This window comes from Castanea sativa, chromosome 5, assembly GCF_040712315.1.
Source record: "Castanea sativa cultivar Marrone di Chiusa Pesio chromosome 5, ASM4071231v1".
NCBI classification, from domain to species: Eukaryota; Viridiplantae; Streptophyta; class Magnoliopsida; order Fagales; family Fagaceae; genus Castanea; species Castanea sativa.
Genome location: NC_134017.1, coordinates 64,261,124 through 64,287,831, shown reverse-complemented (window position 1 = coordinate 64,287,831; position 26,708 = coordinate 64,261,124). Strand labels below are relative to the sequence as shown.

Sequence of the window (26,708 nt, the reverse complement as noted above, 5' to 3'; positions counted from 1 at the left end):
TTGTAAGTGAAAATACAAGTTCTTGCTCTCACCTTTCTCTCTCTCTTGTTTATCCTCAATTTTTCTAGATCCCTTTTCATGTTAGCTCTTTCCACCTTTTATCCTCTCCTTCCAAATGTTCCTCTACCATTTATTGATTATGAAGCCAAACTTTTAGGGTGTTCTTTATAGAGATATTTGTCCCATCAAACTCCTCCTCTACCATTTCTTGATCATAAAGGTAGACTTTTGGGGTGTTCTTACTATTCAGCCCAGTCATTCAACATTTAATGGGGTTGAATTAGATAGGAAGAGTTCATTAATGCGCAAGTGACTGTTTCATTGGGTTCTGTGTCTTCTCGTTCACATTCCTTAAGGATGATAACTAAAGCTGTATCCTCGGTAAGTTAGATAATTGCTTCTTAGTTGGGCCACTTTATCTCGGGACAAACAAGTCTCTCGGATTACCTCAGTAACAAGTTTAGGTGGCCTCTCTTCTTCTGGGCTTTGGCTTTCTTGTGTTGGCATATGGTCTGGGCCCTTGTTGCCAAAGTGAATATTCAAAATCTCATTCTCGGTCCAAAGACCATAGGGTGATTGTACCCTAACCCCCACACTTCTTTTAAAAAGAAGAAGCATAGACTCAGCTTGACCTTGAATCATCCCTACAACAAACAATGTTCAAATTCAAGCTCGTTAGAAGTCTAAAAACTTGAAGCCAGCTTGGCTCGACTTGATTATTAAGTCAAATTGAGTTCAAGCTTGAACTCAGACTAAATATTAAACTCTTAGACTTGAGATTTCTTAAAGATATCGTCCAATTCTAGTCATGGCTCAAGCACAATCTTTAATGTGCAGATAAAGAATACTAGTTAAAAAGTTATAATACACAAGTCTACTAACCATGGTTAATGTAGGTTATTTTAAGGCTTAGTCTCTATAGATGCCCAAATTAGGTTCATTGTAAGTTTATAGCTTAGTATAGTGAAAGATATAATCGTCAAATACTTTCCTTTGTGAATATAGGTTGTTAGGTTGAACTATGTAATCCATGAATTCTCTCTACTCTCTTTATACTCTCTCTCTCTCTCTCTCTATTCTTCTATATGTTCTAAGTTCTAAAATGATCCAGCACAAGCACATTATAAAAAGCTTAATTCCTGAAAAAATCAAGTAATAAAAATACCATAGATTTGGATTATATGTTTTGTTATATAGTACTTAAGTGTTATTATTTAGGTGCCTCTCATAAAATTCAGTTATATGACTTTTTTTTATTATTGAGTGGAATTATATTTTTAGTTAAATATAACCAATGGCTAAATCATAAGAGGATATTTTAATATTGTTTTTTTCTTTTTTTTTGAAGAAACTGAAAGGTTTTTGCAACACACAAACTCTTCCTCTCCCGTGTTTAAAGGACTGGGTTGCGTTTATATCGTTTCAGTGTGTTATCACTCACCACTCACCAGCCATAAGATTACAGTATATAAATAAAAAACCACACACTTCACCATAGTTATCTCCTTTACTTCCATTCTTTTATTTTTACTAATTCCATGTTATGTCAAATAACACCTTCAATATCTTTCCTATACTTTCTACTTCTGTGTGTTTCTCTTTCTCTTGCATTCTTGAGTAAAAATAAGAGGATCAGAGAAGCTTGAGCATAGTTTTTATTTTTATTTTTTTATGTCCTCCCCCAATATTTTGGGTTTTGGTGTATGTGGATGCAATGGGTAATTGGAGAAATCATCCATTACGTAGATTTTACCATAAAAAACAGCCTCCAAGGCCGCCCCAGAGAGAATACGACTTTGAAAATTTTTTCCCAGGTAACTCTGTTTTTTTATTTTTTAATAATTTTTTTAAAATTTGAATATTTTTGGTTCTTTGTTGAATTGGTTGTTTTTTTTATAATAATTTTGTAGAATTATTGGCATTGTTGTTTTTCTTGATGGGTATTATATGAAATCTCTGTTACTGTACTATGTTTTCTCAAACTGATTTCTTAGATTTTTTTTTTTAATTTTTTTATTGCTGTCTGTTTGATAGCTGAGAAAATTCTTGGAAAGTAAAGAAATTGAATTAGTAAAATTTTATATCTTTGGGGAGGCCAGGGATGGTAGTTTTACTGTAACATTGGATTTGAGTGATCCAAGCAGTAAACAAAGGAGAGAGAGATAGTCATAAAGTCTAATCTTATCTCAAATTACATATTTACATGCTGTAATTCACACTCAGTGGGTTTTGAACCCATGATCTCACCATCCATTTGAGTTAATGCTCATTGGCAACCATATTGTTTTCTTTGATAAGCAAAGATCAATTTATTGATAGGATCATTGGAGAAGATTACTCTAATACACGGGAAGCATACTAGAGAAACTCCTAAAAAATTGCAATATGAATTTTATAAGATCAACAAAATTCTATAAAAGAAGGGGACTCTGTGCTGGCTAATATTTTAATCCAATCAAACATCAATCTCAGGAATAAAGACATGAGTGAAATCATTGAAAGGTTTACCATTAAAATGTTTTATTTTTAATATATGAAGGAAATTTATGATCTTGAAAATATTTGTGACCTAGGAAATGAATACAGGTCTGCTTGTGTTAGTTTGGAAGCTAACTCATTTACATTTATGCATTGTATTTCAAAACGAATAAGGTTTTACGTGTTGGAATAGTTTGGAGATTATCAGATTATTGTTTTATTGGTTTTAAAAGCCCTTACCCTAATCTATAACCCATATCAGCAAAGAGTTTCAAACTTGAGTTTTATAATCAAAGCCTCTTTCATCCTGTCTTGTATCCCAGTCTAGTACATTATTGATGTTAGAAATTTTGATGGGAATTCTTGAAATACTTATACATAGGGAATTCTCTGACATTTTCTACCATATGTTATGTGATTCTCATAATATTCTGCTTGTTTTGAATGTGGTACACTGGCTTCAATGCTGTATGTCTTTTCCTGAGATTAAATTTCTTTTACTGGTGAGGAAATTTGTAATTCATGGGTGTCTTTTTCTCCTTTTGTCTTGTATGTTCTCTGTTTCATTTTGTGTAGATGGAGAGTTCTTATCAGCACAAATCATGGATCTGAGTGGGCTCATTAAATTGATTTTTTTTTCTTTCCCTTTTCTATCTCTTATAGGAGGGAAAGATGGTGTGCCTTTATGGGAAAAGAAATTTTGCACTTCAGTTGGAAGAATACCATGGGGGAAGATAGTAGATAATAAGAAGTATATACACTTTCAAGATAATGTGCTCAGTTGGGATGATTCTGCTGGTAAAGTGGCATTTCAAAATGCGAAGAAACGTTTTTGGGCAGAGATCAATGGCCTCCTCTGTGATATCTCTCTGCCTGATCCAGATATGTATATTGATGAAATAGATTGGAATACTAACATTGATCCTGAACTGATTAAGGAATTGGATGAAGAGTTGCATAATATGCAACAAGAAAATTATAACAATCCTCATGAATTTTCCAATGTGGTGGATCTTGGATCTCTGAAAAAAGAAGTAGGGGAGTGGAACCCATGGGAATCTTGGGGAAATGGAGGGGATAAGGCATGGGACGATTTTGGGAATAAAGGTAGGAGATGGAACCAGCAGGAGCCAAAGAATTGGAATAATGGTCACAATACATGGGAAAGCCGAATTGAACAGAATAATGGTGCTTTAAAAGATAGAGGGTGGGGATATTGTGAGGAAAATGGATGGGGTAGGAATGAGTGGGATAATGGCGACAACCCTTGGCCAGTGAAGAATAAAGGATGGGGTGATTTTGAGAATAAAGATTGGGGCTGGAACCAGAGGGAGCCAAAGAATTTGAATAATGATGGCAATACTTTGGAAAGCAGATTTAGACAGAATAACAGAGCTTTTAAAGATAGAGGATGGAGAGATTGCAGGGGAAATGGATGGGGTAGGAGTCAGGGGGATAATGGTGACAATTCTTTGCCTTTGAAAAATAAAGGATGGGGTAAATTTGAGAATAAAGATTGGGGCTGGAACCAAAAGGAGCCAAAAAAATTAAATAATGGTGACAATCCTTGGGAAAGCAGATTTGGACAGAATAATGGAACTTTAGAAGGTAGAGGATGGAGAGATTGTGGGGGAAATGGATTTAGTAGGAAACAGTGGGGAAAAAATAATAATGAGTTAAAGCATTGGGAATTTACAAGAACTGATAGGGGAACATGGAATGAGGGTAGCCAGACAAGGGGAGGTGTTGAAGCTAGGGGAACCTGGAATGAGGGTAGCAGGAAGAGGAGAAGTGTTGGAGGTAAGGGAACCTGGAATGAGGGTGGCCGTAATTGAATATTAGAAAACTCTGTCCATGGAATTGGGACAAGCTTGTCTTGTGGATGTCATCAAGCTATGATCTGATTGATGTCCTGTGTTGTTTTGTTCCTTATATAGCAAGGGATAGTGATGTTCTTCTGGAATGCTATCTATTGAACACCTGAAGGGATAAAATATAACACAATCCCGGAGTTTGTACAAGAGTGTGGGGATTTTGTATTTGTATTTTTCTTCAGAAGAGAAATTCATGCAGGTATTTTGGACCTCTTTCTGTAAGATCTTTTACACGATCAGTGTAACTTGTGTTTCTTTTACTTCCCTGTGTGAGAGTTTTATTGAGTTGTCACACTTATTCTTGGTGAGAGCTTTTTATATCGTTATATGTATAGAAATTGAGGCTTTTTGGCTGTTGCACCATGTTTTCCAAATTGTATTAGGTGATTGGAAGCTACCCCATCTATTTCTTTCAGTTCAGGCAGTGGTGAGAGTTGTGTTGGTTCTGTGGTGAGACTTGAGAGGTATGATTCAATATTCATTATCATTAATGCGCTTAATGAATTTTATGTGGTTTAGTTATCAGTAGTGTTTATGACCAGCCTTCATTGACAAGATCACATAATTGTAGTGCATAATTAGCTGTTTTCCCAGCCATCTAATTGTTTAATTTTTCAACTCAACCCACCCTGTGACATAGGAACTAACTGGGCAGGGCACACTGCACCATGTATTATATGTAGTCTATACCTTGACAACTAAACCAAAGAGAAAATGAAAGTGATCAGGGCAGGGTAATATTGGAGCTGTATCTAAGATGACTCTTGGGAAAATAATATATAGTATATACCATTAAATTAAAAGGATAATCTTTGATATGGGATCAGGTTGTCATAATCATTTCATTAATAATATATACAAAGAAGAATATGGAGAAATTTCCTAGGAAAGAAAAAACTATTGATAAATTGTCACTTAGCTTAAATGGATAATTCATGAGAGTGAGAAATTTTGATCATTGAATTAATAATTAACTATGCATCCTTGGTGCGATGATCACTTCACAAGTATAAGTGTTTGTAGGGTATGGGAGGCCAGTGTTCAAGTTTACAGGAGAGAGTTTCACACTCATATATACTTATATTAGACTATTAGAATTTCTATTTTGTATCAAAAAAAGAAAAAAAGAACAGTCCTGTAGAAATTGGAGTGGACAATGGCACACGGAACCACATTAAGAACTTTGATAGTGGATACCTGAGCCATATCCTGAATACTTTGAAATCTATCGTTTATATCTGTGAGTCGAATCAGTCAAATGAAGGACTATAAGAAGGGGTAATGCAAAGTCATTTTTCTATACAAAACTTTTATTTAATTTTCTTGTTTTCTCGTCTACTTTTTGATAAGTTGATATTGTTACAATGATTTAAGATGAAAGAGGCTTCATCTACATATCAACTCAAATCCCCAAATACTAACCACCACATGTTCAAACAGAGTGCATGAAGATATTTTACATTACAAAGAAAGTTAAAAGAGGCTCTTAACAATATGAGGAATCTTAACATCTTATTGTTGGGGACCAACTGATGATCCTCCAACAATTGTCTCATATGACAAGTTTCTCTTTCCCTTCAACCAATCTAGATGGGTTTCCAACAGCGGTAGTCTTAGGAGGCACCTCCTTTAGGACCACTGACCCTGCACCAATTTTAGCCCCTTCTCCAATTCTTATACTACCCAAAACCTTAGTTCCTGCACCTATTAAAACCCCATCACCTATCTTAGGATGCCTATCCCCAGAAACTTTTCCTGTACCACCTAATGTCACATTATGTAGAATTGTAACGTTGTCACCTATGACTGCCGTCTCTCCAATCACAATTCCGGTGGCATGATCAAGTAATATCCCCCGTCCGATTTTCGCTCCAGGATGGATGTCTACTGCAAAAACCTCGGATATCCTACTCTGAATTAGAAGTGCCATGACCTTCCTACCTTGTGACCACAATTTATGTGCCACCCTATGAGCTTGGCATGCAAGGAAACCTTTGAAATTCAACAAGCAGTGAACATAACTAATGCAAGCTGGGTCTCGTTCTCTTACAGCTTTGAGATCATCTCTGATGGCTCTCCTGGCCTCATGATCTTCACGAAAAACGCCTAAGAAAACTTCCATGAGCGCATCGCTAGCAATATGTGCATTGCTTAACTTCATGGCTAGGTGACTCGCTAATGCACTCTCTAGTGAAACTTGCGACAATATTGATGAGTAGTAGTACTTGAGCAAGATAGGCTCTTGTTCTAAATCATGTAAAGCTTCCTCTTGAATTTTCAACCACAACCCATCTTCATCCTCATCATGCAGAATGGTTTTTGATGAATTTGAGACTTTCTTCCCACCCCAGTTGCTGATTTTACCAGAAACCAAATTTGACAAATTGAGTCTGCAAGGTTGGTTCCTGCAACGAGTACTAATTTGGCACTTGTTGGAGTCCAAAGTAAATGGATCAGTACTAGAAGTTTCACATCTTGAATTAGCAATACAAGCTGCCATTGTTTTGGGGAGCTAGCTCTTGATGGCTTTCTTGAATGTATAACTTATGTAGGCTAGAACTTTGATGAAACGAGTAGAAGCAGAGAGGATTGGTTATGAAGAGAGAAGTGAGAGTACTCGTGGTGGAATTGGGAGACAAGAATTGGGCTATATACTAGTTGAGGAGGCGAACTATACCATGCCAACTGCCAAGTACAAGAAGTTTCTTGGCAGTAACATACTGACCTATGGTTATGGAATGTGAAAGGTTCATGAATAAATTTCAAGAACAAAATAGCTGACGTTTGTGATGACGAACTCTTTTCATTATTGTAGTCTTCCATTTATTTTGGTCAAATGTTCAAGTTCAAACGTCATGATAAAGAGACATACTTGGAGAACAAAAAAGGATATAAAAGAATCTACAACTTTATTTTATTTTATTGTAATTATGCTCGGTGAGTGTATTACCTTTTAACCCTTCTATTTTTTGTGATATTGTCAACTTAGACACACGAGTTTTTCAAAATATTTGATATATTGTCAATATTTTTTTGGGTTCACCTATCAACATATATCAAATCTGAGTTTAATCAATAAAATTGTGTTTAGGTTAGTCTAGTTCATAAGCTACTCAAAGACAATGATGTTATAATATGCTTATGAGTTAATGATCTTTTGCTTAGATCCTTTATACTTGTAATGAAGTTTTTAGTAAAACTTATTTAAGTGAAAAGTTAATATCCGAAACTTTAAAATAAACACAATTTTAACCTCTTTTGGTTTTGAAAATAGTAACATGTAGTCATTTGAAAGTGGCACGACTTTGTTGTCTCTAAGAGTTCGCTTGACCCTCATTGAACCAAAATTGTGATAGTTTTTTCCTTAATTATTTTCTGATCAAGCCCAAGCTAAACCTGCCTATAAGAGCATTCCCTGGCTGGAAATGCAAAAAAAAAAGAAAAAAAAGAAAGTAATTTGCATAACTAAAAAGTCACTTTATTTATTTTACATAACTACTTTAACAATACACCATATATCTCATTATTTATCTTACATTTTATCACATTAAAATAATATATTTTCTACCCACAACAACAATAGCAAATGTAAAGGAGGATTGAGAATCTCAAAGGAGAGAGACGGATGAATACAAAAAGAAGTTATAACATTTGCAAGATGCTATAGTGTTATGCAAATACATAACATCGTAGCATGTTGTAAATCAGAAATGCAAAATGCAATTCGGGATGAAAGTTGTTTTTTATGCATTTTTGTGAATAATATTATCTATTTTGCATTGTTTTGGGTTTTGCATGATCCAATGAGAATTCTCTTAGAGCATTAGCATTTATCCTAAAAACTCCACTTTTATTACTTTAGTTAATATACTATTCATATACCACCACATTATCCACAATGCTCTGTATTCATCTCATTTAGATATTATTTTTCATCTATCCAAAAATCAACCCAAACAAGCAGCCTTTAGAAAGAAAGAAAAAAAAAAAAAAAGCCCCAAATAACCATTGCAGCAATTGCACAACTACCAAACCCAAAAATTTATCTAGTATCAACCCATAAATCTCCGATTTTCCACCGCACGAACCAACTCAAATCACAACTCTGTTCAACCAAATCACAACCTAGATTAAAGCAACTCTAGTTCCACCACCTCCATGAACTAGATTGAAGCTCCACCACTAGACCACCAGCACCTCAAACAGCTTAACAATCGCTAATCTACATGGATTGATTCTTGAGAGAGAGAAAAAAAGAGAGTTAGATCAAGAGAGAGAGAAGAGAGACAAAAAATGAATGAATAATTTCTTAAAAAACAATAGTGATGAACAATACCCTTAATAGAGGTACTATTCATATGTTACTACTATGCAATGGATTGTTGAGCACTCTTGAGCTTGATGTGGGGGTGGTTTTTGGTCGATTTGCTATATATAGCATATGGTGAGCCAAATGTTAAATGTGAACATGGACTACTATATTACTTCCAAAAGGAAAAGAAATCCTTCACTCACCCTAAATTATGAATGGCAGGACCCCAATAAAGCTATAGGCACAATATTTTTATAACAATTTCACAACAAAGTCTAAGTGGAAAGCTATGAATACTAAGTACGAAAGTGATGTCACTGGTGGGTTTGTATGCGAACTAGTAACAGCTTGTCACTTAGACTTTGTTATAAAAATGTTGTTCCTATAGCATTACATTTTCAAATCCTATTAAAAACAATTAATGCATAGTGAAAGACAGGTTTTGGACAAGGTAAAAAGCGGTAGGAGTACCCAAAAAAAAAAGACTAAGGGTGTGTTTGGATACTACTTATTTTGCTGAAACTGAAAACTTATTGCTGAAAGTACTGTAGATAAAGGTAAAAGTTAGTTGAAATAGTACAGTGGGGCCCATGAATAGTAGCAAAAATAAGCTGAATAGTAAAATAATTTTAATTTTCCATCCCAATCCAAAAGCACGCTAAGGTTTGGGATTGATTTCTTTTTGGTCTTTTGATTTTAGTTTTTCTTTGTTGAGAGAGAGAGAGAGATAGATATTTAGTTTGAGATTATTGTGTGGGCCTTTTTTGCAAATGTTGGGCTGGGCCGCCTGCTACAACACTAGGCCCAAAGATTTCTGGATCAAGGAGTTGGGACCGGTCCAAGAGCAAACCTTTTTGGTCTAGCTTGCGCGCAAACAATACCCCTGTTGATCAGGCTTTGGTTACATGTCCATGGCAGGCAGAACTGTTATATTAACTACGGCTAACAGATATAATAATGATAATAATGGAAATTCCTTTAGAATTCAGATAAAATAAACAGTGGGCTTTGATAAGGGTGCCTGTTTTACAAAACAACAACAAAATAATAAGTATTGAATGAACAACAATAAGTTTATTAAAGGAAGTAAATGTTAGCCTGCCGCGTTAAGTTATTGTCAAGTCTAAGTCAAAAAGGAGAGCCGCCTCTTCAATACGACTAACCTTTTATGAAAAGAGAAATTAGCTGCTTTGAAGGGGCGGGCCTAAATGGCTTGTATTTTGCAAGGTCTTTTTCTGTTACCAGAGAGCATGGGTTGAAAAGGGAGAGGGAGATTAACCCATTCGGTGTAGACTTGCCACTCAGTTCTCTCTGTTTTCTTTTGCTTCTTCTCTCTATTCGTTAATCCTTTCCTTTCTTTCTTTTCGTTTTTACTCTCCTTTTTATTTTATTTTATTTTTTTCTGATTCTCTCTTCGTTTCTTCTTGTTTTCTTACTCTTACTCTCCTTTTGCTTCTAGTGATTATCCCCTTCACCTTAGAGGTTCCGTCCCCCTACCGTGCTCAACAAAGGCTCCTTATATAGCGTCAACCGTGTTTGGCTTTTACCATTTTAACCCTTAACCGTTTTTTGTTTGGTGTGGGTGTCCTTGCCGACCATCACTGACTGCTCAGTCGCCTAACCAGCGCCACTTACCTACACTGGCCGCGCCTCTCCACCTCACCAGACAAAGAAGGCTCTTTTGTTTGCTAGCTTGCCGTGGCACTCTTACCTGCCACGGTGTAAGTACTCTCCTTCTCTCCGTCCCTCATGGCATGCACCTAGTGGTTCCAACTCAGCTTTGCCTCTTTTGGATGGTATGTCATCCTAGCAAGACATTGCCTCCAAAAGAGCTTAAGCAGGAAACACGAAAATTGGTTTCCCCCCCCCCCACCACCAAACTATACTCTCTTACCTCTGACCCATGACCTCACCATTTCCTGTATTGGCTGGGTATAGGCTGGTGGTGCCTGGGCCTTGCGCGTGCTTTACCTCTATGCTCATCCAAGTTTTGCCTGCTGCTCAGGTATCTACCGCGGTTTGAAAGTCAATTTGTCCCATCTGCCATTCGCCTTTGACTTCTTATGGCGTGGGCTACTTTTCTAGACTTTGCATTTATGGTTTGCTTCTCTTAGGGGTTAGGCCTTGCCCGTTTATGGGCTGTTCTTACGCTCCCAGCCCTTATTATTTGTTTCTTGCCGCATCCCTCTACTATGCCTGCCGTGAGTTTTGCTTAACCCAAGTTTGCTGGGCCTCTCTGGACTTTTCTATTCATTCTTTTTTTGAAGGCTCAATAAACTCCTTGGGTCCTTTACTACTTGTGGGCTCCCTCGTCCCACCTACTTTCCTTTGGGCATCCTTGGCCTGTTTACTTTCTTGGGGCATCCTTGGCCCAAGTGCTTCTTACTTCCTCCTTAGGGCTCATGGATTCTCCATTGCCCCTTACTTTCTTTACTTACATTGCTTTGGGCCTGCCGTGACAGCCGTGATCCATTCTTGCTTTTCTACATCCATACAGCCCATGGGTGTGTTATTTCTTTCTTCCAGGCCTTCTTAGGTCCACTTACTTCTTCAGGGTCCATTTGCTTGCTTTGTGGACCCATGATCCATTATTCCTGCCGCTTGGACTTAATGACATTTTCTATCCTAGTTTCTTCTGCCCACGTCTTTGGGCTTTTCCTCCTGCTGGGCTTCTAAAAATGAGCATCTACAATTACAAATTCTACATTTTAAAACTAGGAGATAACTCCTATGTACTACTTTTTGTGTTCCACCAATCACAATTTATTATGTGTTTGATTTTTTTTCCCAATATTAAACTTTGATTATTTTATAAGGAAAGTCAACCAAATACATGACAAGTTATGATTAATGGTACATAAAGTTGAATACAAAAAGTATTATATAAGATTTGTATTCTTAAAACTTCAATGTAAAACAATGGAAGCATTTGCCTATAGCCGTACAAAGATTTTATTAAACTTCTTTTTTTCTTAGATAATATTTGAGGTATTGTCTCTTGCATGTAAAAAGATATTCCATTTATTAACCTTCGGGAGTCTTATTTTATTTGTGGGCCTTAGGTGGTTGCCTTACTCACCCAAGGTGCTGGCCAACTCTCTACATTAGTGTCTTGTTCTTTTTTCCTACATCAACTTGAAAGTTGAAACCATGGCAACACAATTCTATATAGATCATTTATAAGTACAAAATCAAAATTATGATGAAAAATCAATAACTGTGCATATAAAATTCAAGTAGGGGTAGGGGTGACCCTGTATTTGATTTTATAAGGAAGTGCTTTTGCTGCTTGTGTCCAAAAGCGTTTTTTAGTCTCCAAACCCAATACCAAATAGGGCTCAAGGTTTAGCTCAAGGGTTTTATTTATTTATTTATAATAAAATACCAAAATCATCCCTATAATTTGGGCTAATACCAGTTACTATCAAAATATTTCCAATAATTTTTTTTAACAAAATCAATTTAATCTCTAAGCACAAACATCACTTAACTCAATTTGAAAATTCTCTTTCTCCTTTTTGCTTTCTTGTCCATATCTGGTTGGTATTTATTTACCAGGTTACCCAAATATTTACTTATGCGTATAATTGCCATAGTGCAATCATTGCGGGAGACCTATGTAGTCAAGACTTGTCATTGGAAGGAAATATATGATTTAGTGTGTGCTTGAATAACAATGAAAAATTAAAATTATTTTACTATTCAGCTTATTTTTGCTACTATTCATGGGCTCCGCTGTACTATTTCAACTATTTTTACCTTTATCTATAGTACTTTTAGCAATAAGTTTTCAGATTTAGCAAAATAAATGGTATCCAAACAGACCCTTAAAGGAGTATCAAACTTTCAAACGTCATTAAAGTGTTGTTTGCGTTGAGGGACAAAACTGGGAATTTTTGAAAATTTGATAAAACTCGGTATAATCTGAAACCTTAGGATGAATTTTGTATTTCACCTTTTTTTTTTTAAATAAGTTGGGCCCTAGCTTTAGCTTGAGACTTGATACCCTTTTCCATGGACTAATCAATTTACGTTAATAATTGAATAAACTACATTTTTTTCCTTCATATTTGATTCTATTTTCATAGTATCCTAGCAGTTGGCGGGTTTTCCAAAACTCAAGCCACTTAATCCAACCGTTAGAACCAATTATTACGACGAGTTTTAAGTTTTTTCTAGCAATAGATCAGTAGAAATCCACCAAATCTGATGAAATTTCCTTAGGATTTAGTGAGATCTCACCAGATTCGATGAGATCTTTGCTGGATCTAAGCAAAATTTTCAGTTTCTTCACTATTGTCAGTTTTGACCAAATTGACTGACATCCAATGTGTGATTCGACTAGTTTGATCCGGCTATCTCCCTAGTTGGCAACGAGTTTAACATTTCTCCACCATATTTGGTTGGGTCAATTGCAAGTTGGGTACAAACTCGACCTAGACCAACCAGTGAACACCTGTGATCAAACATAAGAAAATAAAATGATATTTTCAAACATAAAGGACCAAATGAAAATAATTCCAAGTTTAGGGTTAAAAAATATACTTTACATTTAATAGTTTTTTTTTTAATAAATCTGATAATTACAATAGAGATGAAGAATTTGAACTCTAAAATCAAGAGGTGATAGTTGAATTATAGAAACTTTCAATTAGATAGCCTTGTAGCCATTATCAAATTTCTATGCACGTATTGTTTTTGTTGCCTTCGGCCATATGATGAATTGGGCCCGAACTGTTGATATCACGGCCATGTTATGTGTAATGTTGAATTTACGCTAAACTGGCCGGTTCCAAACCAAATCAGTCCGAAGTTAATATCTTGGGCTACATGCCTACAAGTTGGTCCAATCTGAGCGAGGCATGATCATCCTAACATGGCCATGATTATGTGCTATGTTTGATTTACACTAAACTCTAGGGTTCAATATTTTTCCTTGCACCAATGAAGGACCAAAAAAAATAAAGAAGGAAGAGAAATTCTTTGTACCAAGATTGTTTTAATAGTTGTCATTTAAAAATAAGATGGAATCCAACAAACATTTTCTCAAGCTCTTTTCCCATATTATGTGAACCACTCTCTCATACTCTGATCCCCAAATGCATGGGTCCCAAGTCTCTCAATTAGTATCCACCTATAGGGCTCTGAAATACCACATACAAGCTTATTGCAAAAATTAATGTCAATCATGGGAGGCCCATCTTTAATTCATATTGTATCTCCCTTACAGTTAGCCATCATGTCGAGTAGTGTTGTTGATGACCTCATTATTGCTCGAGAAATGGTGCATCGGTTTCACACTGAAAAAACTAGAACTAGATTATCAAAGAAAAAAAAAAAAAAAAACTAAAACTAGGTCTATGATCTTAAAATTGATTTGAAAAAGCTTATGATAGGCTTGAATGAAGATTCATTCAAGAAGTGCCGATATTTTTTGACTTTCCTAACCACCTTAAAAAGTTAATTATGAGTTGCATAACTTCGCCCAAGATCACAATTCACTAATGGTGGGCAATTACTTTAATCCGCTGTTTAGAACTCTGGTTATGTAAGTATTATAAATAGGTTTAAAATACTATTATTACTATTTTTGTGTGTGTTCTAATAAGTATTACTGTTTATAAAAAAAAAAATGTTATTCACTCTTCCCATACATCCTCATCTTGTAAGAATAATATTGAAAAAATAATTTTTTATGCATAATGAATAGTAATATCATTTTTCTCACTTTTCTTCAAATTATTAGCATAAGTTTAGTTGCGCGTTCCATCTTTAATCTTCAAGCTTATTATAGCGAAATGGTTATGTTAATAAAATTATTATTTTTAGGTGAGTATAGCAAGTAAAGATAGGTTCCAATTAATTTATTTTTGTAAAATCTATTGTTATTGAATAAAATATTTGGGGTTCAATGCCCGTCTACACAAAAAGTCATTTGGTGTCTTAATCTGATAATAGAGAACAATTATCGTGAAATGGATACTATAAGCTTAAATATTATTGTACTTACAAAAAAAAATTGTTATTTCATAAAGAATTCAACATTTATTTACTCTTATGTGGGTGATCAAAACTCTATCATGTAATCCCATTTATAAATTATAATGATACCTTAGCCCAAATGCCCAACTCACTTCCAACCTTAATTACCCAAAACAAAGAGGCTACCATTTCCCATTCATTACAATTAAATAAAGAATCTATCAATTATGGTAGAGTTACGCAATCAATTTGACAACATTTTTCATATATTAGCAAAAATTTTATTGGTTCTTATTTAAACCTGTAATTAATATCAAATTTATATTTACCATTAACAATCTTTAACATTAGCAAAAGGTCAAAATTTTTTTTTGTCAAATGGTTTGTGTCTGATTTTCTCTTTACGATAATTCAGCCCATGCCCATGCCCATGCCCATGCCCAAACAAACTCATCAAACTCTTTTCTTATAATTTTAAAGTGTTATTGGCTTCCACTTACCCTTTTTTACCAAACAAACACACGGTCACAGACTCACACACATTTTTGTTCATACATTAAAAAAAAAAAAAAAACAGTCAAACAGCCAAACTCAGCTTAACGTTGACCTTTAACTTTACCTTACTACATAACTAATAACAGTTTTACAGCCTCTTTTTAGGTAGTAACTAACAAAACAGGAAGACAGAGCCGCAAGTGGTTGAGAAAATCCAAATCTACACCAACCTTGTTTAATGTTCAAAAACCATCCAAAAATCTCAGAAAGATGTGATTTTGAGATTAACCCATTAATGCTTATTTGGGAAATTATCAAAATCCAATTCACAATCCCTGTGAAAAGTTAGGGTTTTTTTACTTTTTACTTGCCCCCCCTCCTAAAAATACCAGTCTTCTTTCTTCTCAGTCTTTTTATTGTGCCTTTTAATTAAGAAACGTAGTTTATATATAGTATATATTGCAAAGGGGTTCGTGAACTCTCTCAGCTTCTTCAGGATTCAATGGGTCGGTCTCGTGGGAATTTCCACTCTCCTGATGAGGACCCAACCCAAAGGTTTGAAAATTTGAATGATTTTCTTTGTTTTTTTGAAGTTTAATTCACATTTGTGCTTGAATGGTATGTGGGTTTTCTTTCTTTTCTGTGAAATTTTTTTTTTTTGTGGGATATACATTCTGTGTTCTTAGTTCTTTCTGTTTCATTTTCTGATAGTTGCAGACTATAATAAAATTGTGAAGTGCTATATGTGATCAGCAATGTGTAGTATTGTGAAAGTGAAAATAATGGACTAAATGCAAAATGGGGTTGTACTACTACTTATCCTGAAGGAGGAAAAAAAAAAAGATCCGTTTGCTTGTTTTTATTTTTGGGTTGCTGTTCATCTTAGTAGCTACTTGTGTACTGTTCTTCAGTTTCTGTAGCAATTTGGCTAAGATGATAAGCTAGGGGACTAGTTAGTTATTTCAAAGCCTAGTTAGTTATAAAAGAGCCAATCAAATGCTATGAGCCTATAGCATTGCAGTTAGCCAATGGCATGCATTCTTGTGTAACTATAAATTGACAAGGTAGTGCATGTTGTGGTCAGTTTTGATTATCAAAAAGAAAGCACGAGAGGTATTTTCCAAGATTTTGTCTCTTGAAGAGTTGAAACACCCCTGGCTTACTCTAAGAAACTTAGCATTGCCCACCATTTCAAGTCCGAAACTCATTCTCTCAATTTGGTACTGCATTCGGTGCTATCCTCTACTGAACATTATGGCTGAAGATTCTATGGACAGGTGTTTTTATTAGTGATCTTTATAGTGAAGAAGTTAGAGCTTGTGTCAGTGTTATATTGTACTTAATTTGACAATCTTTCCACGTGTTTCTAGAACAACAAAATGAACTATAGGAAGGAACACATTGTGTTTATTAATACTTCTCAAGCATTTTGACATAATTACTTATCAATGTTTTTGAGTTTTCTGCAAACAAAGTAGTCTTATTAACTTTCTGGTTTTATTCTTCTTTTGGACTTGAAGTGCCCTCTTGTCTGTAGTATTTATTTGAATCTTGAATTGGTAACTAGGATTTTGCCGAAGTTTTGTAGGTTTATATGAGATGCATCATATTAGTTGTGTTATTGATTTATAGTTGGCACATTACTATAAGTTTTATTTCTAAATACCAAAAATTTCTATGCAGATCAAGGAGAAAAAAGAATGCTAACAGTGGTGAAAATTCAGAATCTGCAGCTGCAGGTACTTTTACATGACATAATTTTATATTTGTTATTTGGTCATTTGATCAAGGTTCTGCCTGGGCACAGGTGTTTTCCATTTTTTTTTTTTAATTATGTTAAGTCCTGGCTGATGTTGCTAATTGGTTGATGCCTGATGGAAGCCCTTAATGGCTGTGATACCAATTTTTGATGTAGGATCTTTAAGAATTCAGCACTAAATTAGATATCTTGATGAGATCTTGAAGAGTTCTTGAAATAAGGATTGATGTTTAAGGTTTTAGGTAAAGAAAATATTGAATCTTGAATATGTTGATCGCTGTTTGGTTTTAAAACAATGAATAGAACATGAAATAACACTAGGCAATCACACTTAAGTAGGAGAAGACAATTACACTCTCAAAGCTCAAATTTAAAATAAACCGTTGGAATTTTAGTAAAATCAATCACACTTCTAATTTTGTGGACTACAATAAAGCCTTTATGTAGGCTATTGTTAAATCCTTTTACTAGGACTCACTAGGATTACTAATAACAAACAAGGGCAAAACTTGGGTCTTGTGCCTCCAATGCACTAGACTCGTTTATGATTACATGCGTCAAAAGTGGACATGTGTCAGAAGTGGACACGCTCCAACAAACAAAAATTACTTAGAAATTTTGAACCAAATAGGAAAATGACTCTAAACACATAAAATAAGACTCATGGGCCTTTAGGGCAGCCCATTCCAGAAAATCTGGAAATTATTAAATTGCCCCTATTTTAGTAAAAATTTATTAAAACTAAACCACCAACTTTTTTTTAAAATTATCTTAGGTGTAATACATTTAGGTTCACAAATTAAATTAAAACACATAGTTACATTGAATTTAATTGTTCTTGGAAAAGAAAACAGTGTTCGTGCTTCATTGGTAATGCAACTGCATGTTTGAATCTAACTGGGAAACCTAATGTCTAGCACCTAAGGAATTGTACCTAAGTTTTACCTTTGTTAATTATTGCAACAAGCATATTGCAGGGAAGATCTGCATCAAGTGTTTAGTATGCAAAGAAATTACAGCAACTTTCTATTTTTATCTTTGGGTCAGGTCACTTGACTTGTTCCTTAACCTATCCCTCTACTTGTTCCTTGTAATCTCTTTGTTGCAATAATTCTTAAATCTTTGTGTATTTAACTTTGTTTTTACTCGAACTCTTCTTTACTGTCTGTAACTCTGGGAGACCATGGGTGTCTTGGCTCAAATGGCAAAGATACAGGGTTGCCTCTATTTAGGCATTGTAAAGTCCTCTGATAGACAGTTAGAAATGTATATTGTAGAAGCTTCTATAGCAAAATGATGGTGCTTTTTTTCTCCTAACCAAGCCATCATTGTTAGTGCTACTGTTTTGTCTATGTGCTTTTACTTTCTTTCTTTTTTCCCTGACCCTTCCTTTTTCTCTGTGTGTGTGTGTGTTTTTCTTTCTTCTTTTATCTTTGAGTCAGGTCAAGGAACAAGTGAAGGGAAAAGGGCTTTATACCACTGTAATTATTGCAACAAAGACATTACAGGGAAGATCCGTATCAAGTGTTTCAATTGCCCTGATTTTGACCTATGTATAGAGTGTTTTTCTGTTGGAGCTGAGGTGCAACCGCATAAGAGCAATCACCCTTACAGGGTTATGGTTAGTAATACTTTTAATAAATTATTTCTCCTGTGGATACCATACAGACTTGTAGAGTTTTTCATTGTGTTAATGTATCTATAGAAGCTGCTTTTCATGTCTTTATAATGTGGATGTAACTTTGTGCCTGTTTCAGCATGATATGCTGCTGCTGATAATAGAGAGTGTGGACAAAAGAATGTAAACCCATAAATTGTGCTTATACTCGTGTGTTTTCACTTCAACAGGACAATTTATCCTTCCCTCTTATTTGCCCTGATTGGAATGCAGATGATGAAATACTGCTTCTAGAGGTACTTTCAATCTTGTTTTTAATCCCTACAATCCTAATTATTTTTTTCATCACTATATTTGGTACCTGGCCTGGTGGAGTCTATTTTGGCTTTTGTATTATTAAAATTCTTATTTCAGGGTATTGAAATGTATGGCATGGGTAACTGGGCAGAAGTTGCTGAGCATGTGGGGACTAAGAGTAAAGAACAATGTATAGATCACTATACCAACAAATATAAGAACTCCCCATACTTCCCTCTTCCGGTATGACATCTTAAACAAAATCAATGACTCAATTATCTTCTGAATTGCAACTTTTTAGAGAGCAAATAAGTTGTGGAACATATTCTTTTTGTAGGACATGTCTCACGTTGTTGGAAAAAATAGAAAGGAGCTTCTTGCTATGGCTAAAGGACATAGTGAGGACAAGAAAGGTGTGCAATGATGTTATGATAACTCTTTAATCCTTCTTTTTTTTAAATAAAAAATTTATCTTGCTTACATGGTGATATATCGTAATTTATGCAGTAGTCACATCACAAGAAATATTATCTTCATATTCTGGATGCTAATAGGGTAGCTGATGCTCTGGCCAATAATGTTTATAGCCCTAGGCCACACTTTGGTATAGAAATGTGCCTTGTGATAAAAGAAAATTGTAACCAAAGACATGAGAGGTTTATCTTGACCTAGGTTTTTTTTTTTTTGGGGGGGTGGGCAGGGTGGGGTGTCCCAGTTTCGTAATATATATCTTCTGCTAAAGTAAACATCTACTGAATTAGGAGGCAATACATGGTTGTCAATGAATGATTTCCATTTATTTTTTATGATTAGTGGGGCTATGCTATTCATTTGTTGATGAGCAATTTCTGGTGACTATCACAGGATTTCCTTTGATGGGGGAGCTTAATTTGAAGGAAGAATCTCCATTTTCTCCCTCAAGAGTCAAGTATGGCTATCATTCACTACCATGGTTGTATTGTACAATTTAGCTGAGATAACTTCTTATGTGTGTGTGTGTGTTTTTTTTTAAAAATTTTTTTTATCAATTTAATCAGAGTTGAAGAGTCACATAAAGGTGGTTCCTCTAGCCGCTTATTGTCAAGTTTAAATGCTGGTGAGGCAAATATTTCTAACTAGCTACGTATGATTTATTAAATAATTAATTCAATTACATCATGATATTTGATTCTTTGCTTTGTTTTCTTATACTTCAGAAGTGGAATCTGGGGTCCGTTCTAGTAGCTCAAGTTCGGCTGCAACAGCTGCTAACAAGAAGGCATCTAACATGACCCAAGTTAAGGATGGCCCTGGTGTCATTAAAATGGAAGGTGAGACAAATATATTATCTACAGATTGTTGGTAGTTATTATTTTTTTTTCTTTTTTCTTGTTCTTGTTTTCCTTTTTGGTTAATATATATTTTCTATTAATCCGAGAGTGAACCTCCTTAAAATTGGGGATAATTTTGCCAACTAACCACCTCTCTCTCTCTCTCTCTCTCTTATACACATGCGCCCACACACACACACACACACACTCCAGTGCAATTACATAATTCCCTTGTAGTTTGGGGGTGGTTTCAAGTTAAACTCTTAAATTTTAAAATGTTTCAATTAAAAACATAGATTATTTAAAATTTTCCAATTTGCCCCCTCTAATAGTCAATGTTAACTAAAAGGAACGAAAAATCAAGTAAGTTGCCACATGCTTATTTGGGCACCAAAGGACCTGTAATATGAATATCATATGGAATTTTATTGCCCCCTAAAAAACCTCACAAAATGGTCGCATGTAACTACATTTATTTCTGAGGATTTTTTAAAGTTATTTTGTATGCTATTTTGGTGGCAAAATTATATATGTGATTCACATGGATTAATTTCTGGTATCTTGATAGATTATAATTACCATTAATACGAATTTTTGTTACTTTTTGTTAAAGAATCTCTTACCAAGGAGGCTAAATGAAACAATTGAAAAAATTCATGTTCTAATAAACTTTTTAAAATCTAGAGTTTAATTTGAAACCACCCCCAAACTAGAGGAGGAATTATGAATTTCATCCTATTTTATTTTGATGTTGATCTAGCTGAAAGACTTTCTTGAATGAGTGCAATCAATTATACTTTTGCATTTTGTTGTTTGTTGGCATCTGTTACCTTCTATTTTCACGTACTAGAAGGTTGAAAACTTGGTGGTGCATTCATAATCAATATGGTTATGATAAAATAGCTGGTTATTAAATTATGTTCTTTTTATATTGTGTGCAGATCATCAAGCAGAAAGGAGCTTTGGGGGGAAGAGACCGCACTCTTCAGGGAGCGAGGGACCTTCTTTAGTTGAGTTGAGTGGTTATAACCATAAAAGACAGGAGTTTGATCCTGAATATGACAATGATGCTGAGCAGTTATTGGCTGAGATGGAATTTAAGGACACAGACAGTGAGGATGAACGTGAGCTGAAGTTGCGAGTGCTGCGTATCTATGCAAAGAGGTACTAGGTGACAATAATTTGATCCTAGTAGTGCAATTGGCACTTCCTGGTGTCTCCAACAAAGACATTTAGGATTCAAATACCTCCACCCCCATTGTAACTATCAAATTATCAAAATAATTTGATTTCCATATAACTTCACACTTACTGGTACATTTATTTATTTAGCCATATGAAACTTGCAAGACAGCATTAAGTTCAGACCAACTTCTCATAATGGTAAAAAAAATAAAAATAAAAAAAGAAGAGAGGAAAATAGGAATTGAAATAATATTGTCATAAATTATGATGACGACAGGATGATCATTTGTGTGTGTGATTTCTTGATTCTTGTTTATCTGTGATGAAACTATTCACTAGTTATCACCATATGAAGATTATGTTTAGGCTTTCATAATATGGTATAAGCTTACTGTATTTAGTAGTATATAAATATGTTAAGACACGCTCTCTCTGCATCATGGTTAACTTGGCAGGCTTGATGAGAGGAAGCGTAGGAAGGATTTCATACTGGAAAGAAATTTGCTATATCCAAATCATTTTGAGAAGGATTTATCGCCTGAAGAGAGGGCAATCTGTCGGCGATATGATGTCTTCATGCGCTTTCATTCCAAGGAAGAGCATGAGGATTTGCTTCAGACTGTTATTTCAGAGCATCGGACCCTGAAAAGAATTCAAGAACTTAAGGTATGATACATGGTTAGCCCCACAGAGGCTGTTTAGACTGTCTATGTAAAATAAATGCAGTTGTGCCTGAAATATTTTATATGATAAATACCCCATATATATTGTATACCCAAAACTTTTTTTGTAAAACAAGCATGCCACATGGCTTTTCTTGGAACGTGCCATTCATGATATCATATTTTATACACCCATGCATGCACACAGACACATAGTATATACTAAGTAGGAATGCTTCATTCTGGTATTAAGTATGATGATGCTTTCAATTTGTCAAACTGATGTCATCTCCGCATGAATTTTATCATTCAGGAAGCCCGAGCTGCTGGTTGCCGCACTGCAGCTGAGGCTGATAGATACCTTGAACAGAAAAGGAAAAGGGAAGCTGAAGAAAGTGCTCGTAGAGCAAAGGAAAGTGCTCAAGTTGGTCCAAGCAGTCAGGCTGGTCCAAATCCATTCATGGCTTCAGATTCTGGTGGCAAGGAGTCGAATTCACGACCAGCGGTACAGGCAACTTCAAGCTCCATGAATGATTTGGAGATAACAGGCCTTCATGGGGCAGATTTATTGTCTGAAAGTGTAAGTGTGCCATCTCAATCTTCTAATTCTTAATCCACAAAGAAGCATGAGGGTATCCAGTTTGTTTACCATATTCCTAGAAAAAAGTACCACTTGCTACTAAATATCCATAACGTTGATAGGCTGAAAACTTGTCTGGGCTCATTAAACTATGACACAAATAACAGTTTGAGCCTAAAGTTTTCTGTGCACTGTATATCTGTGCATTTTTATTGAACCAATAACTTAAGCAGTCTGCTTCTATGTGTTTACAGGAGAAACGACTCTGCAGTGAGATTCGGCTACCCCCAGCTCTTTATCTCAACATGCAAGAGGTTATGTCAATTGAAATTATCAATGGAAATGTCTCTAAGAAAGCCGATGCCCATCGCTTGTTCAAGCTTGAAACAAGCAAAATTGACAGGGTTTATGACATGCTTGTGAAAAAGGGGATTGCTCAACCATGAAACTATCCCATGTTTCCCATTGTTCTTGGTCTTAGTTGTAATTAGCTTAATTTGTATCAATTTTGACCCCGAAAATAAAAAGCATGGTATATCTTCGTGTGGTCTATTTTGAAATATTAATAGTATAGGTATTCATAAGACATCCAGAATTTTTGTATCAATCAAGATGAGTTGAATGAAATTAGAGAAAATAAAACCCTGTTTCTTCACCATATTTTGGCCTCATTGCAAAGTGTAGGTACTACTCATCATGTTTCTGATCCCGTCGCATGTTTTTAGTCAAACTAGTACTGTTGTACCCCATTTCTATCAGAAATAATTGCGAGTGCAAGGGATCAATGTGTGCTTTGGAGTCTAGACCTCTGGAAGGGAAATTGGTGTTGGCAAATTACACTCAAATACGGATTGTGTTTTGAACTCTTGGTCTATTGTCATTGCATGTTACAATGAGATGTATGCACGACTAAACCTTAAGAACATGATTCAACATTTTATTATTACACAGCCTAGGACAGTTTGGAAATAAAATGTACTTTAACATGGAAATTATCCAACATGCAGGCCCCTTCAAGGCTTCAACCATCCTAAGTACCTTGTTCGCTCTATCTGTATGCTTACAAAGAAATGATATTTGTCTGTTGGTTAATTGGACATGCTCTAACATGGGGTTCAAATCATGGCGGTTGCTGAATTATATAAGCCAATGTTGCAACATTGTACATAAATAAATATATTACTAAGATTTTGTCTAATTGGTGGAAGCTTAGTTTGAATCTATCATTAGTCATAGTCAATTTTGTTTTGTTCCACGTAGCAAAATATGTCCTGCTGGTACAAGAAGTTGTTAAATAGAGAAAGGAATTTGCACTGTTGCATCATCAAAGTGTATCTCATGAAAGTCTATAACTCAGTTGATTGTGCGTTTGATTGTCGTTGGAGTTTCTCTCAAGTTTGTTTCATAGGTTAGGGAGTGTATAAGCTACTTCCCAAATCCCAGTGACTTTCAATGGCAGCTTTGTAGGCTACTTTAAACCAAGTGATCCCTTATTCCTGTACAGGTTTGAAGTGGCATTTGAGGTGTTTTCCAGGTTGATGGTGCAGAATGTTAAAGACTTCAAGTTTCACCCTAAAAGTCTAAAGTTCACTTATCTTTGTTTTGTTAATGACCTGATGGTGTACCCAGTGCTGAATTGCCATCCATAAGCTTGATTTAGAAAGTGATTGAGGAGTTCAAGAATCTATTTGGACTTTGTGCAACTTCACTGAAGAGTGAAGTTTTCTTGTTATTGCTCCTTAATTTGGTTGTTGTTAGACACTTTGAATAGAAACTTAGAAGTTTTTATGGAAGAGTAAAGATAGTTTACTCTTGGTGAGAAACTAACTTGGAATGTATGCACACCTAAAAAGGTTAAAAAGGAAGGTGGATATCGTTTATTTTGCTAAAGCTGAAAACTTATTGCTGAAAGTACTGTAGATAAAAGTAAAAGTTAGTTGAAATAGTACAGTGCGACCCATGAATAGTACCAAAAAGTACAGTGGGTTCATAAATAGTAGCAAAAATAAGCTGAATAGTAAAATAATTTTAATTTTTTATTCTTATCTAAATGCATGCTATAATAAAATATAACTAGAATTCGCATATAGGTTTTCTTTGAGTGGCTTGAATAAATAATCTTTTGAAAGAAGGAAAGACTTTTTTTATTTAATTAATAAATGGTACAAATACCTTAAAACAGTAAATGGCGTTGGAGGAAACTTTTAAAACTTCAAGGCCAAACCCTAGGTCTAGACCACTTAGCTATTGCCTAGGGCCTCGAAATGCAGGCTGCAATAAGTGATTTTTTCCCCAATATGGGTTGTATATATATATTTTTTCTCTACTCTTAAAATGGTCCAAAATATTGAGTGATGTTAGAGATACCGATTTTATTATATCGGTTTTACAAATTGACGTGTCACCTATCATATGAAATAATTCAAATACTTATTTATGATTTTATTTATTTATTTATTTTTGTTGAATAAGATATTACATTAATTGAGAAAGGAAAAACACAAACAACATAAAACAAACAAAACCACAAGGAAGGGATGGGACTCAACCAACTCCTCCCTCTACAAACTCAAAAAACTACAGAGAAGCGTGGAGTCCCAAACCTGTTCCAAAAATAAGCCCATTGGATTAGGGAATGAGCTACAAAGTTAGAGTCTCTAAATACAAAACAAGCATTATAGCATATAAAAGAATTTAAATGAATTAGTCTCTAATTACATTAATTATCACATCAGATTGTAATAATTCATTTTTCCAAATAAAGGAATTGAAATTCAACCTAATCATTATTAAGTGAATTAGTCTTAGTATAACTAATAATAATAAAGTTCAAATTAAAAAATTTTACAATATTAAATTGAATATTATTTAAGTGATTTAAATATAAAAATATTAATTTAAAAATTTTGAATTAGACCTCAAATTGTATTGAGTTGGCTGGTAAAACTTAGAGATTTGGCATTGACCTTTCTTGAAATATGCTGCAAGATATGGCAGAAACATCTTCCACTAAAATGATTGGTGGTGATCAAATGGAGTGCTTTATTGGGAATATAGATTTAGAGTAGTATATGAATCTGATACTACTAGCAACAAAAATGCAAAGTTGCCTAGTGTGCTACATGAGAAAGATTGGGTTTTGGAAGCTTAATCTTGTAAGATTGGATGATCTAATTTCAATTTAGTGTAAGCTCACTCTAGTTGAGTTGGGGGAAAGTAGCTATGTTGGCTCCATTCCAAATTAGGCCAATTCCCTTGTGTTGAAACTTGGGAATGCATAAGATATAGTGCTATAAAAGTTACCTGGTGGAAATAATTAAGTTGACAAGCAAAGATTAGAATGATAAAATGGAGATTTAAGGGTGATATACCTTATATTTTATGCAGATCATCTCCCCATCTATTGCTTTTTTTTGTAGAAGGTATTAGAAGGCTGTTATGTCTTGGTGCCTCATAAACATCCTTAAGTTTCTTCATAATATGTTATGAGATATTATAATAAGTTTCTTCATAACATGTCATGAGATATTATAATACACTAGTGAATTCCCACATGATGTGCGGTATAACTTATTATTAGTTTTCTCCAATATTTCAATAAGTTTACCAAGAATCTTGTAACTTAATTGGTTGACATCTCAATTTCCAATAGAGTTCATGATTCAGATCCTCCAACTATTGATGTATAAAAACAAATTTCAATAAATTTCATTGTAAAAAATTGTAATCTTTAGTTATTTTATATACAAAATAGAAAGACACTAAGAGCAGTGTAGTGATTTGATTACACTAAATATATGTTCACAAATTGAAAATTGCATGATATAGTGGTTGATATAGATAAGCATGTTTCATGCTTACTTAAAAAATGCATATATCCTTTGATTATTATTATTTTTACCTTCTTGATTGTGTCAATTGTTGTCAAAGCAACTAAACATGAGTAAGAATATCAGATTCTAAATTTATTATTATTATTCAAATTAAAAATTATCTCTTATATATAGAGTTTATAAAAATAATCATATAACTAACGTGCACCCTTAGTGCGGTGGTAACTCTACAAGTATAAGTACTTGTAGGGTGTGAGGGGCAAATGGCGAGGTTCAAGTCTCCACGAGGGAGCTTTACACATATATACACTTAGATTAGGCTA

General features: G+C 34.7%; 3 protein-coding genes across 4 annotated transcripts; 2 read left to right on the top strand and 1 right to left on the bottom strand.

Moving 5' to 3' along the window:
• Positions 1 to 1,374: 1,374 nt before the first annotated feature.
• On the top strand, positions 1,375 to 4,863 carry LOC142633441 (uncharacterized). 2 transcript variants are annotated; one of them, XR_012843914.1, is made up of 3 exons: positions 1,375 to 1,814; positions 3,142 to 4,551; positions 4,736 to 4,863. XR_012843914.1 is itself a non-coding variant. In XM_075807683.1 (2 exons), exons 1-2 carry the CDS (start codon positions 1,715 to 1,717, stop codon positions 4,311 to 4,313), a joined length of 1,272 nt encoding a protein of 423 aa, XP_075663798.1. In that variant the 5' UTR covers positions 1,375 to 1,714; the 3' UTR covers positions 4,314 to 4,612. The 2 variants fall into 2 exon arrangements, 1 of the variants encoding a protein (XP_075663798.1); XM_075807683.1 differs by lacking the exon at positions 4,736 to 4,863 and having other exon boundaries at positions 3,142 to 4,612.
• Positions 4,864 to 5,644: 781 nt separating this feature from the next.
• Positions 5,645 to 7,078, bottom strand: LOC142633442 (serine acetyltransferase 1, chloroplastic-like). Its single transcript, XM_075807684.1, has one exon. It carries the CDS (start codon positions 6,850 to 6,852, stop codon positions 5,905 to 5,907), a length of 948 nt encoding a protein of 315 aa, XP_075663799.1. The 5' UTR covers positions 6,853 to 7,078; the 3' UTR covers positions 5,645 to 5,904.
• Positions 7,079 to 15,275: 8,197 nt separating this feature from the next.
• On the top strand, positions 15,276 to 23,210 carry LOC142633583 (transcriptional adapter ADA2b). The gene is made up of 13 exons (XM_075807827.1): positions 15,276 to 15,696; positions 16,825 to 16,880; positions 18,343 to 18,521; positions 18,749 to 18,814; positions 18,933 to 19,058; positions 19,153 to 19,228; positions 19,680 to 19,743; positions 19,853 to 19,911; positions 20,012 to 20,125; positions 21,067 to 21,289; positions 21,766 to 21,976; positions 22,286 to 22,552; positions 22,807 to 23,210. The coding sequence occupies exons 1-13, from the start codon at positions 15,644 to 15,646 to the stop codon at positions 22,996 to 22,998; spliced, it is 1,686 nt and encodes a 561-aa protein (XP_075663942.1). The 5' UTR covers positions 15,276 to 15,643; the 3' UTR covers positions 22,999 to 23,210.
• The last annotated feature ends 3,498 nt before the right edge of the window (positions 23,211 to 26,708 follow it).